Source organism: Mytilus californianus, unplaced genomic scaffold (genome assembly GCF_021869535.1).
Source record: "Mytilus californianus isolate M0D057914Y unplaced genomic scaffold, xbMytCali1.0.p SCAF_46, whole genome shotgun sequence".
In the NCBI taxonomy this organism is placed as follows: domain Eukaryota; kingdom Metazoa; phylum Mollusca; class Bivalvia; order Mytilida; family Mytilidae; genus Mytilus; species Mytilus californianus.
In genome coordinates, this window is record NW_026262697.1 from 990,361 (window position 1) to 1,005,035 (window position 14,675).

Sequence of the window (14,675 nt, forward strand, 5' to 3'; positions counted from 1 at the left end):
GCAACCCAACAGGTAACTCCACAAACACATTATAACAAAGTCATGAATAGAAGGTTGGTTCAGTTAAAACTGATGCCATCAAACTGTTAAACCCTCGGACATCCTATTAAAATCTGTAGCCGATTTGACTTTCTTTTATTGTAAGAAAACAAAGCAAATATAACCAATGCCATTTATCTGTTTACATCACACTCCATTTCTACATCCCTCCCTCTTCTATCAAACATAAAAATTACCTGCAGCAGCAGCCTCCATTTGACTGTATCTTTTATTGAGGGAACATAAAGCAGAAATAATCCATGCTGTCAAACTAGTGACTCCACACACACCATTTTCTGTAAAAATAAATGTATTCTCAGAAAATATTTACTGATACATGTTATCTGATATAATCAAACCATCTACAAAAAGGGAAAATATGGGGAAATTTACTTCAAATAATCGTCTCTCTGCAAATATTGATAGATTTGTTCATTTTCTTTAATCTGATATTCTAACAAAGGGAGCTAAGCAAGGACATGGTTCTTACCTTGAACAAATATTTGTATAGCCTTGCCATTTTCTTTAATCTGATGTTCTAACAAAGGTAGCTAAGCTAGGACATGGTTCTTACCTTGAACAAATATCTGTATAGCCTTGTCATTTTCCTTAATCTGATGTTCTAACAAAGGTAGCTAAGCTAGGACATGGTTCTTACCTTGAACAAATATCTGTACAGCCTTGTCATTTTCCTTAATCTGATGTTCTAACAAAGGGAGCTAAGCTAGGACATGGTTCTTACCTTGAACAAATATCTGTATAGCCTTGTCATTTTCCTTAATCTGATGTTCTAACAAAGGGAGCTCAGCAGGATCTTGGTTTCTCCTCTCTAGAAGCTGCAATATAATTACATATATTATTGTATGAGTCATAGTACAGCAAATTAGAAAAAGAAAAATAGAAATTACTAACTTATTGTTTTAAATAATTCGTTGCTATAAAACATATATTTTTTTTGGAGTGAGATACAATAATTAAGTATCCCTAAAATTTTATACAATTTAAGAAAGACAACCAAATGAATTTTTTTTTTGATAGTCTAAGGTTTATAATCATTGTATTTATCAAACTTGATAGTCTAAATTTTATAATCATTGTACCTACCAAACTAAGTCTTGACATGATTTTAAAATGGTTTTAATTTTTTTAAACAAACATTATTATGTGCCTGTCTTAAGTGAGGAGAACTCAGGTGCTGTGGAATGGTAGGCAGATCCTGTTCTATTATTGGCATCTGTTGAGTCGCTAATGGCAAGTCAATATCTGGTGATAAGTTTCATTTGGTATTGACAAAAACTAGCCTCTAAGATAAGTACATAGTGTATGTGTACCTTAATTAATCTGCCATTCAAATCAGCTATTATCCCCTGTAGCTTGGCCTCAGTGTTTAGAATTAACTGTGCTTTCATTGGTGAGACATTTTGGTTGCCATAAAGTTCATGAAATTGATTCACTATGGTATGGCACCTGCAACAAACATATATATATATATATATATATATATAACAGTAATTATTTTTGTAGGTTTAAACTTACTATATCTTCATATTATATATTTAGTTAATTTTTCACTGTATATATATAATTCCATGTTGCATTGTATTAAAGAAGGAAACATTAAGGGGTAATATTTTAAATCGAGTTAACTCCCTTTATCTTTTTATTGACAGTACAACAAATGTATTCCTCCAGGATGCACTACTTTGGCATTTTGTGTTATTTTTAATAAAATGATTGTCTTGATAAGAATGCTAATGCACATAAGACTTAATATCTGAGTATATAATAAGAATAAATAGCTTGATTGGGCATGGGCGAATAAGTTTGACCTCACTGCACTAAGTTGTATTGCACTCACATAAGGAAAGAGGATGACTGCAGTATAGCTATTCAACTAGCCAGTGACAATAGAGATTCAATCAATAACTTAAAAACTTAATATAACATTGTATCCATAGTAATTAATTAGATTATATCCTGAAACTGCATTGAATTTCCTGAAAACCCAAATGTTGGTTCATCTATAGCTGCTGTGAACTTTCTACTTGTTAATCTCAAATTGCCATCTGCCTCTCCTGAATATTTTTCTGAAACAATGTTTTACCAAAAATGTTTCTCTTCCAAAAGAACAAATGCATATTTTAAAAACAAGACATTTTTTGAAAGAATTTCCCTTGCAAGAATACTATACACACTGATTTCATAACCTACCTTTCAGATGTAAAATCACAGACCACTTCCTGTAGAAAACATAAGTAATGATATGTCCTGTTCTGGTCAGCAAAGGTTGTACCAAACTACAAAATATATAAAAACAAACATTTATAAAGTGTGGATACAGAGGTGTGTCTGCCCCTGTAACATAATATTTCAGTATGGACAAAAAAAAACATGGCTTGTTACTGTTTTCTATGGAGTGGTACACATGTAGATTTAATAAATACAGTGAATTATGCAATAATGTGTAACATTCTTTGTGTACAATCATACCACATCTTATTTGTGCTTACCTGTGAAACTATTGCAGCATAAGTATGCAGAACGTCTATGGCATGGTGTAAATTTGACCTTTGTACAGTCAAGTGACTTGACATCTCTGCTTCTAATTGTTCACACTGAAATAATGAGAATGAAAATCACTAACACCATAAATGTATGATGACTGAAGTTTTCAATGTAAACTGATGAAATATTTCTATAACCACAACTCCACTGATATACAAGTACATTGATCCTAGCACAATTATTTTTCTTTAAATCAAAAATGTTAGGCTTGTTGTGAATTAAAATGAATGGAGAATGTGTCCCAGAGAATGTGTCCATGGGACACAGATGATGCCCTTGATTGCATATAACATTATAAAAGGACATAATTTAAGAATGATAAAAGTGACGCTACCCAAATTCAAACTTGATCTGTGTTTAGTGGTAATAAGCAATGTGTATAAGTTTCACAACATTTGGTTGAAGCAAACTAAGTTATAGAATGGAAACTTATTTTCGGACGATCGTACTAACAAGGATAACACTTAATGCCCCCTCAGCCAGGATGTAATGCCCCCTCAGCCAAGACGTGGGCATAAAAAAATTTATTTTTTTTACAATCAAGTCGAGATCAATATCTGTATAAATAGGGTGAACTGGATAAAATATAATATTCCTAATAGATTTGTCAAGAAATAACATTCCTAAATTTAAATCAATGTCTGCTAAATCAAAAGCTTATTAAACTGTTCAGAATCAGTTGAAATGAGAAAATACCTGTCATTAGTCAGTCTATATACTATAAATGGAATTGTAAAGTAAGTGGACACTTATATTGTGTTTGTGAGGTCCTGGTCAGTCTATATATTATAAATGGAATTGCAACGTAAGTGGACACTTATATTGTGTTTGTCAGGTCCTGGTCAGTCTATATATTATAAATGGAATTGTAAAGTAAGTGAACACTCATATTGTGTTTGTGAGGTCCTGGTCAGTCTATAGTGGACACTTATATTGTGTTTGTCAGGTAGTGAACATTTACAGATTATGTTTTTAAAAGTCTCAACATTCTGTATTAGTAAAATGACTTGAATTCGAGGTATTGAAACTGTCTTCTCTATGCATGTGTCTTTACAGCAAAAAGAAATGTATTTAGATTTTACTAAATTTCAGGATCTTGAATACTTCAGATTGCAAATATATTTTACACATTTTCAATAAACTTTATTATTAGGTTTATATTTTTCAGAACCCACTGATCTAAAAGTGCTTTGATGGCAAATAATGTTTTTAGTAATGAAATCTTTAAACTTCTTTTCAAATCTGACCTTGTTGCGCTAAATGACTGAAAGGTTATTCCAACCAATAATTCACACTGTCACTCAATACTAACCTGTTGAACAATTTGACCTTGACCTGCACCTTGAAGAAATTCTGTGGCAGCAGCAAAGCTTGGTGGACCAATATTTAGATTGGTGGCAAACTCTGCACACATCTTCTGAAAGGAAGATCCTTGAATTCGTTCAATCACATGCTGCAAAAGTAAGTACAATACATTGCCACAAAATGTATAAAGTTATATCAAGTTTCTGTATCCAAAATATTTCAATGCTAGAAAGATAGTCAATTGTATTTTAGAAAACCAACAAATGATCAAGTAAATTTCAAGGTGGACCTCAAGGTGAAACATTCAAATTATCAAACTACAATACTTAATCTACTGTATTCACGAAAATCTGAATACTTCTCCATTAGGAAGTAACCCTGAAAATTTTAGAGGTGTTATCCTCAAATTTAATTAACGCAATGAGAAAATTGCAATCAGAATTTTATTTTTTTTTAAATTGGCAAATATTTGCAAATAGAAGTATGTCAACGAGGCAGCAATCTAGCAACTCAGGCAAACCAAAATGACATCAAGAGTCAACATTGAGTCTACAATAACTGACAGGTGTCAATATTGTACATCAAAAGTTTAATAAATGCTTGTCAGAATTGCAGCAAACCAGTTCTTATTAATGTAATTGCTAAAGCAATAAAGGGTCATAATGCCTGCAAAATCTTCTAAACTTGACCTCCATGTTGTAATGAGAAACAACATATCAAAATTTGAAAAATAATATTGATTAAAAGTTTCTCAAGTCATTGCAAAAAACAACATATAGTGCAATTTCCCAATCAATCAAGGACTATGACTCAAAAACAACAAAAGTGAAAATTGTTGCAGTTTCAATCTAGAGCAATATAGATTCTTATATTTTGAAGGTTTTTTTATTGTTTTCAGCTTGAATGATCCTACTACTCTACAAATCAACCATAATCAAACCTTGTGTAGTTTCTGCCAGTGACTGAATTCATTAATTTTCTCCTGTATGACTTCTTGTACACTGTCTCTGGTTGTTTTCACCACAGCGTAGTCTTCATACCTATATCAAAACAATATATATATCAAACATCAATTTTTTTTCCTTTATAGCATGGTACTTTTTACCTATAAATAGAACTTTTACAAACACATGGTACTTTTTACCTATAAATAGAACTTTTACAAACACATGGTACTTTTTACCTATAAATAGAACTTTTACAAACACATGGTACTTTTTACTTACACAGAACTTTTTACATACACAAAGTACTTTTTATTTACAAATAGAACTTTTAACTTATGACAGACCTTTTTATTGTGTTTATATACACATGGTACTTTTTACTTTTACATACAATTGGTATTTTATTTTTACTTACAAATATAACTTTTACATACATATGGTACTTTTTACTTACATGTAAAACATTTTCACTTACAACTAAAACTTTTACATATGCATGGTACTTTTTATTTTCACATATAACTTCTTACATACATATGGAACCTTTTTTTAACACATTGAACTTTTTACTTACATATGGTAATTTTTATTTACAAATAGAACTTTTACATACACATGATACTTTTTTTAACACATTGAACTTTTGACTTACATATGGTACATTTATTTACAAATAGAACTTTTACATATTTATGGTACTTTTTACTTTCACATAAAACTTCTTACATTCAAAGATGTAAAACCCCTCTGTTAAAAGCCTTACATTCAAAGATGTAAAACCCCTCTGTTAAAAGCATAAGTGGGCAAGATGGAATCACAGAGCTGATGTCCATGGATTAATAGGGCCAAAGGATTTAAGTCCCATCTGTTAAAGGTCTAGTGGGCATGATGAAATCACATATTCAAGATCCCAATCCATCACAGATTTTATATGGCTCAAACTATACATTTTACCTTTCTTTCAGTGTATAAAGCTGATGATCTGGGTCTGTAAGGCAGTCAGCAATCAGTGATTTCAAGTCCCTCATGTTATGTACATTGTTCAGTTGTGTATAGTAAGAGTCAGCTATTCCTAACCAATTCTGTATCTGTTCCTTTAGTTTGGGCAGAGCTTTTGATACATCATCCCTGTAATTAAAAAAAATGTTCTGAACCCAATATTGACATAAGATAGGTCAACACTGACACATATTTTTTTTATTTATTACAACGATTGTTACTTATCGGACATTATGGTTTAAAAAAAAATGAAAATAAGACTTTATAAATGTTATACCTCTGGAGGAGTTTTCTGGATTTACAATCATCAGGACCACTCAAAGTCAAGGAAAGCAAAGGATGACATTAGTACTGAATAAGTTATAGGACCAAAAAGGAATAAAGAGTAAGCACCTTCAATTCTCACATGCTATATAATATTAAACTGATTAATACCTAACACAACCATTGTAACTTATCTGACATAAGGGTATAATAATCTTCTCACATGCTAACATTGAACTGACCTAACTTATCTGACATTTTGGTATTAAACTGACCCACACCTCACACAACCATTGTAACTTATCTGACATTTTGGCATTAAACTGACCTATACCTCACACAACCATTGTAACTTATCTGACATTTTGGCATTAAACTGACCCATACCTCACACAACCATTGTAACTTATCAGACATTTTGGCATTAAACTGACCCATATCTCAAACAACCCTTGTAATTCATCAGACATTTTGGCATTTAACTGACCCACACCTCACACAACCATTGATACTTATCTGACATTTTGGCATTAAACTGACCCACACCTCACACAACCATTGTAACTTATCTGACATTTTGTCATTAAACTGACCCATACCTCACACAACCATTGTAACTTATCTGACATTTTGGCATTAAACTGATTTACACCTCACACAACCCTAGTAACTTATCTGACATTTTGGCATTAAACTGACCCATACCTCACACAACCATTGAAACTTATCAGACATTTTGGCATTAAACTGACCCACACCTCACACAACCATTGTAACTTATCAGACATTTTGGCATTAAACTGACCCATACCTCACACAACCATTGTAATTTATCTGACATTTTGGCATTAAACTGACCCATACCTCACACTTCTTGTAACTTATCAGACAATTTAGCATTAAACTGACCCATACCTCACACACCTCTTGTAACTTATCACACAATTTGGCATTAAACTGACCTATACCTCACACAATCCTTATAACTTATCAGACATTTCAGAATTAAACTGCTGTATATCTCATTCATCAATGGTTACTTATCAACTTATCATAGATTATGATTTCAGATATAAATTATTTCTAAATAATCGAGACACCAATACCTTTATATTTTCTAATAATTCCTTATTTTGTTCCCTCTGAACATAGTGCCTACCTTGTGCTACCTAACCATTGTTATTTTCTAATAATTCCTTATTTTGTTTCCCTCTGAACATAGTGCCTACCTTATGCTACCTAACCATTGTTATTTTCTAATAATTCCTTATTTTGTTTCCCTCTGAACATAGTGCCTACCTTATGCTACCTAACCATTGGTGTTTTCTAATAATTCCTTATTTTGTTTCACTCTGAACATTGTGCCTACCTTATGCTACCTAACCATTGTTATTTTCTAATAATTCCTTATTTTGTTTCACTCTGAACATTGTGCCTACCTTATGCTACCTAACCATTGGTGTTTTCTAATAATTCCTTATTTTGTTTCACTCTGAACATTGTGCCTACCTTATGCTACCTAACCATTGGTGTTTTCTAATAATTCCATATTTTGTTTCCCTCTGAACATTGTGCCTACCTTATGCTACCTAACCATTGGTGTTTTTAATCATGTCTTAATTCATATATACACTAGGATATAATTGTCAATATTGTGCTCAAGCTTAAATCAAACATATAAACAAACTGACAGGAAAGTCTGATAATGATATCAGAAATTACATGTACCTAATTCATTTCATGGAGAAATACTAAGAAAGTGATTGAATAAACCATTTGTTTCCCTTGCCTAAGGGAGATAAGGAATTAAGGGAACAACTTTTGGACATTGAAAAAATCTCCCAAGACTAGGCAAGAGAAATAAATGTATATGATTTACCTGTTTTTGGTCCATGACGATTTCATCTCTGCCATCCTAATTGAGAACATGCTGATAGTTATCTCCCTTTCCATGTCCCTTTTACTCTGCCTTATCTCCCCTGTATTGGGTACAGCTGTGCCACCACCATAGAAAGCTCCAGTGTATCCTGCCTCATTTCCAGTTGTCCAATCAACAAGAGGATCGTACACAAAAGCTTCCAGTAAGGTCAATAAAGTTTCTCTGCCTTTCCTCATCGTCTTAATCACATGTTCACTCGCAATTCTGAATGTTCCCTGAAAAAAATAGTCAATTTTTCACTTCATATACAGTAGTGATTCAAAAATATTGTCAGACAACATTGTTTCCCAGCAGGCAGTCTCATTTGGTTGCTGTAACATGTTTTGACATTTTTATAACATGTGATAACATACCCACTAAAAAACTAACTGTAAGTTTAAATGACTTAAAATTCCCTATTATAAATAAAATGGTTGCTGATTTCTTAATGTCCAGTGACAACTATTTCATACATATTCAGGATGTGAACAAATTAACAGTTAATACATATGTAAGTTCAGCAAAGTAAGTCAAATGGGATGAAATGCAGGAAATGTGGAATGCAACCAGAGAAAACAAGGTTATGGTGAATAGGGGCAGAATTTTAAGGCCACCTACAGACCCCAAAAGGGTTGCTACGAGGGTTCTTTAAAGTACTAATAATAGGAGTCCTTATATCCATATATTACTGTACATGTGCTAAAAATGTGATTTTCCTGGCAAGCCTTATAATACATATATAAATGTACTAATAATACGATGTTCCTGGGGAGTCCTATAAAACATATATAAATGTACTAATAATACAATGTTCGTGGGGAGTCTTATAATACATATATAAATGTACTAATGATATGATGTTCCTATTATGAAATCCTATTATACTGAGTCACTGAAGCATGAAATATAGGTCATGCTGAACACTTGCAGTTTCCATTGGTCTGAATGTGAACTGGCCACCAACTCTTACACATATAGTATTATAAAAGTATCCTGTACTTTCTTAAGTGACTTAAACTTATGTCCTCAAATGAATTGCCTATTTGCATTACTATATGAATTGAACTTATAAAGTCATATGACATTGTTTGAAACGAGTTTCTTGTTATTTAAATGTTTAGGAAATTATTGAAGCAATGCATGCATATATACTAAACTAAGTCCTCTATGCACGTTTTCTTTTTTTCTAGTTTTGATTTTTTTACCTTTAACCTTAATGATGCTAAACTATGGTAACAGTTTCTTATAGTGACTGTTCTTTATATGGAACCCCATATAATGAAATAAACACTAAAATTTTATGAATTCATTCTGTAGGATGCCTTATGGAACTCATTCTGATATCACATTCAATATTTCATCATTAAGTTCAATGTTTACATGGTATAACAGTATAATAAGACAACTATTCATTAAGATGTAAACAATTACAGGTCACGGTACGGCTATGATTGCCAATGAAACAACTATTCATAACGACAAAAAGACAAAAGATGTGAAAAATTACACGTCACCATAACGTGAAATATTAAGTTGAATTGATTATATCAAACAATCATATGAATATTTAAATAATAGATAGATATTAAGTGTATTGACATGTTTATAATAGTAAATTTCTATAGCCTACAGATATCTCACCTTCATTATCTACATAAGTAATCTTAGAAACTAACCAACAATCACTTAGACAAACATTGTAGTCAGTGGGAAACATCACAGCAGTAAGTGATCACCTAGACAAACATTATAGACAGTGGGAAACATCACAGAAGTAGGCGTCATGGAAAAAAATATCTTCAGGCAATGAGCAAAAATCTATTCCAAACATACTAAATCTTATTTTTATACACATATGTACTTTCATGGTACTACAATCTATCGATACTTGGTCCGAGGACACAGTTATCGTCCTTTGATTTATGTGGTTTACAAATATAGTCCTTAGTGCGGAAAGTGTACAATTTGCATATTTTTTTCATACATTTTCCAAATTTATTTCTCTATATTTTATGCATGAAATATTAAGTAAGGTGATGGATGAAATTACATCTTATGGTCCAGTTAAAAAAGGTAAAAAATTAGTATGTCTGAAGTTGTTAAACTGAATTATAGACCCCCTTAACATAGAATTGTTCATATTTTGAGTTAGAGCTGGTAGACTTTTCTATAATTTGATATTATTTGTACCAAAAGTAGTACACTACACTGTACAAATCTTTTTGAGATAAGAGCTGGTGTAATTTTTTTAAACTAAAAGAAATGCACTACAAAATAACTGTGTTCTAGGGCCACCTATATTTTGGAATTGCACATGGTCATGTTTTTCTCTGATTGTTAATGACGTCCTTACACGAAGTCCATTGGATGTTAGATGTGTACTGATTGATATTTTAGTCTTAGATACAAGATTTTTCTAATTAGTTGTTATTGGCTTTTAATCCCATTAGTTTTCTCAATTGAATTGTTTCATATTTTTCATGTAGGGACCTTTTAAAGCCGACTATACGGTATGGGTTATCTCATTGTTGAAGGCTGTACAGTTGCCTATAATTGCTTACATTCATTTATTTGAACTTGGGTGGATAGTTGTCTCATTGGCAAGCATACCACATCTCCTTATTTTTATATAGGGTATTTGCATATCAACAGGTATGGACAATGGTCCTACATTAGCTTATAACCTGAGTAACTGAATATCAACAGGTATGGACAATGGTCCTATATCAACTCAAAACCTGGATTTCTTATTATCAACAGATATTGACAATGGTCCTACATCAACTTATTTTCTGAGTGTCTGAATATCAACATATATGGACAATGGTCCTACATCAAATTATATTTTGAGTGTCTGACTATCAACAGATATGGACAATGGTCCTACATCAACTCAAAACCTGAGTGTCTGAATATCAACAGGTATGGACAGTGGTCCTACATCAACTTATAACCTGAGTGTGTCTGAATTGAATATCAACAGATATGGACAATGGTCCTATATCAACTCAAAACCTGGGTTTCTAATTATCAACAGATATTGACAATGGTCCTACATCAACTTATATTCTGAGTGTCTGACTATCAACAGATATGGACAATGGTCCTATATCAACTCAAAACCTGGGTTTCTAATTATCAACAGATATGGACAATGGTCCTATATCAACTCAAAACCTGGATTTCTCATTTTCAACAGATATAGACAATGGTCTTGGTAGATCGTTTTAGAAGATTTGTATCTCAGATGAACACATGTATGTTCCATTTGTTGTAATTCCTTTTAGTTTGGTTCAGATTTTTATTTTTTTTAGCTTTCTGTGCCTTATTATGTGACATTTAAGTTGTCAGTGCTGTGTTATTTCTTATTGTAGCTTTGCTGCCTTTTGTTCACAAAATTGGTATCAAACTTTAACAGTCAATTATATTAATGGGTAACAGGACTTACATGTACTGATGGTTTGATCATTTTGTAATGTCTGAGACTCATCTTTCTAATCCTCTGTGGCTTCAAGCATGATCATGGCATTGAATATTTTAATACTAATAATGTAACAGATAGGTCAAGATGTGCAATTTTTTACAGATAGGCAGTAATGGTAGTTTTTTCCTAAATTCCTCTGCCAATATCTTAAACATCATGGATATGTATGATAGCTCTTTTTAAAGGCTAAGACATTTTCACATATGTGATTAAATTTTCAGTGTACAAACTGAGATTTCTGCATATATGCACACCCCACATTTTGTGATGCAGCTTATCGAGGCACCCTTTGTTCTATGGTCCTCTGCTCTCCAAATCAGCACAAATGGTTGATCTGTCACTTGTTATAAATTAAAACATGTCAAATATCACTGCACAGAGATTATTTGTTAATACACTATTTTTGAGTTCCTTAATTTGAGGCGCATTATGTCTCTTGACCCAGATGTCTCTAGCTGCTGACCATCTTGACCCAGATGTCTCTTGCTGCTGACCATCTTGACCCAGATGTCTCTTGCTGCTGACCATCTTGACCCAGATGTCTCTTGCTGCTGACCATCTTGACCCAGATGTCTCTTGCTGCTGACCATCTTGACCCAGATGTCTCTTGCTGCTGACCATCTTGACCCAGATGTCTCTTGCTGCTGACCATCTGGAGCACCAGAATTTACATCAGCTGTTGGTGGGGTTCATGTTGTTCATTTTACAGTTTGGAAGCTATTGGTCCTTTACACCATTTCTCATTTTTTTTTTATTTGTTTTGTCCAATTTTTATACAATGTTTGTTGAAGGTAGATGTAGCATTAAACATCAATCTTAAAGCTGTATATCAATGTTTTATTTTCTTTGGTGATAGACTTTGTAGAAGGCAGATATAGCATAAAACATCAATCTTAAAGCTGTGGTAACTTAAAGAAGATTTTAATTATTTTTTTATTTTTTCATTTTACTTATATGATCTATTTTTAGTTATAGTAGCCATGCTATGTATCTATTCTTGTTCTTTTTTATTTTTAGTAACAAAATAGAACCTGGATTTAATTAGAAATTAAAAATTCCTAGCATTCACTGTGGCCAATTTTTAGTTTGAAACTACAGACCCTAGCATTCATTGTGACCATTTTTAGTTTGAAACTACAGACCCTAGCAGTCCCTGTGGTCAATCTTTAGTTTGAAACTACAGACCCTAGCATTCCCTGTGGTCAATTTTTAGTTTGAAACTACAGACCCTAGCATTCCCTGTGGTCGATTTTTAGTTTGAAACTACAGACCCTAGCATTCATTGTGACCATTTTTTTGTTTCTATTGGCCCAGTGGTTTAAGATGAACAAACGTTTAAAAAAAAATTATGGACAATGAACACCATGTGAAGAGAGAAACTGACTTCAGAGCTTTGGAACAGGTGAGCTAATTTCTAACACAAGTTTGCCTGTAGAGAGTTTTTAAGTAGCTGGTTTGAAACATTTCAGATAAAGAACAATAATGATAAAATCTTGTTCCGTTGATTTATGACTAATTTCTTTGCATTTGATGAGATTCTTGTCTCATCTGCTCTCATCCAATAATTACAATTGTGCTAGTAAATCATCAATAACTAACAATATATATCTTTATTATTGAAAATCATGATTTACAATTACAAAAAATAAAAATGTGTATGTCTCGCCTGTCGGCATAAAATTCAGAAAATGACAATCTGATGGACAGCAACATTGCTAATTAATTCAAAGTCACTGGACCAACTAGTGGGTAGGGCCTCGAAATGGTTGACAAATTGAGATGTACAGACAGCAATGTAACTTTATAGAAAATATTGTCTATTGTTTAAAGTAGTTCCTATTAACCTAACTTAATCAGAAAACTTAACATTGAAAATTGTTAATTGACTGAAAGTCACTGGACCATGACCTAGGGGGCAGGGCCTTGAAATAGTCTTCAAACTGATAAGTACTGATAATAATGCAACTTTATAGAAAATATCATTGATCTATCGCAAGTAGTTCATATCAAACTAACTTAAACAGAAAACTAAACATTGAACATTGCTAATTAATTCAAAGTCACTGGACCATGGCCTAGGGGGCAGGGCCTCAAATAGCTCCTATCAAACTAACATTAGCAGAAAACTTAACAATTATTGACGCCATCGTTTCAGCCGTTGCCAGAAAAGCAATCCCTAAACAACTTGACCAAGGTATGGTATACAAATGCAGGATGTGTTAAAATTAATTTTTATTGAAGAATATGTTATGTTGACAGTTGCTAATGAAATTCTGAAAATAATGATTTTATGTCATACAATATTTTTTTACATGTATAATTATGTTCAAATCTCTAGTGCAATATAAATTGTTTAGGAAAAAAACAAAGGCTAAATTCACGGAGGATACCATATACAGAAAGAGAGAGCACTTATCACACAGGACAACATTCCCAGATAGAGAGGGCACTATCATTGCAGGACACTAAACACAAAAAGGAAGGGCACATTTAACACAAGACACCATACATAGAAAGAGAGGACACACTGCATACTAGACACCATACCCAGGAATAGAGAGCACTTTTCACACTGGATAGAATACACAGAAATAGTGTGCACATTAATCACAGGACACAATAATCAGAAAGAAAGGGCACATTTCACACAGGGCACCATACATAGAAAGACAATGCACATATAAAACAGGTCACAATACACAGAAAGAGAGGGCACTTTTCAAACAGGACATCATAACCAGAAACAGAAGGCACATCAAACACATGACATCATAACCAGAAACAGAAGGCACATCAAACACATGACATCATAACCAGAAACAGAAGGCACATCAAACACATGACATCATAACCAGAAACAGAAGGCACATCAAACACATGACATCATAATCAGAAACAGAAGGCACATCAAACACATGACATCATAACCAGAAACAGAAGGCACATCAAACACATGACATCATAACCAGAAACAGAAGGCACATCAAACACATGACATCATAACCAGAAACAGAAGGCACATCAAACACATGAAATCATAACCAGAAACAGAAGGCACATCAAACACATGACATCATAACCAGAAACAGAAGGCACATCAAACACATGACATCATAACCAGAAACAGAAGGCACATCAAACACATGACATCATA

General features: G+C 32.8%; 1 protein-coding gene across 4 annotated transcripts in view; it reads right to left on the bottom strand.

Moving 5' to 3' along the window:
* LOC127700010 (serine/threonine-protein kinase SMG1-like) overlaps positions 1-14,675 on the bottom strand; it is a 182,357-nt gene that overhangs the window by 37,011 nt on the left and 130,671 nt on the right. For all 4 annotated transcript variants that reach the window (XM_052203441.1, XM_052203440.1, XM_052203442.1 and 1 more), the window contains exons 49-57: positions 7,999-8,273; positions 5,811-5,984; positions 4,850-4,949; positions 3,917-4,057; positions 2,550-2,654; positions 2,251-2,336; positions 1,371-1,506; positions 782-875; positions 237-335 (exon numbers count right to left, since the gene is read on the bottom strand). In XM_052203441.1, the coding sequence (XP_052059401.1) occupies positions 237-335; positions 782-875; positions 1,371-1,506; positions 2,251-2,336; positions 2,550-2,654; positions 3,917-4,057; positions 4,850-4,949; positions 5,811-5,984; positions 7,999-8,273 (1,210 nt within the window). The remainder of the gene's footprint in view (positions 1-236; positions 336-781; positions 876-1,370; positions 1,507-2,250; positions 2,337-2,549; positions 2,655-3,916; positions 4,058-4,849; positions 4,950-5,810; positions 5,985-7,998; positions 8,274-14,675) is intronic.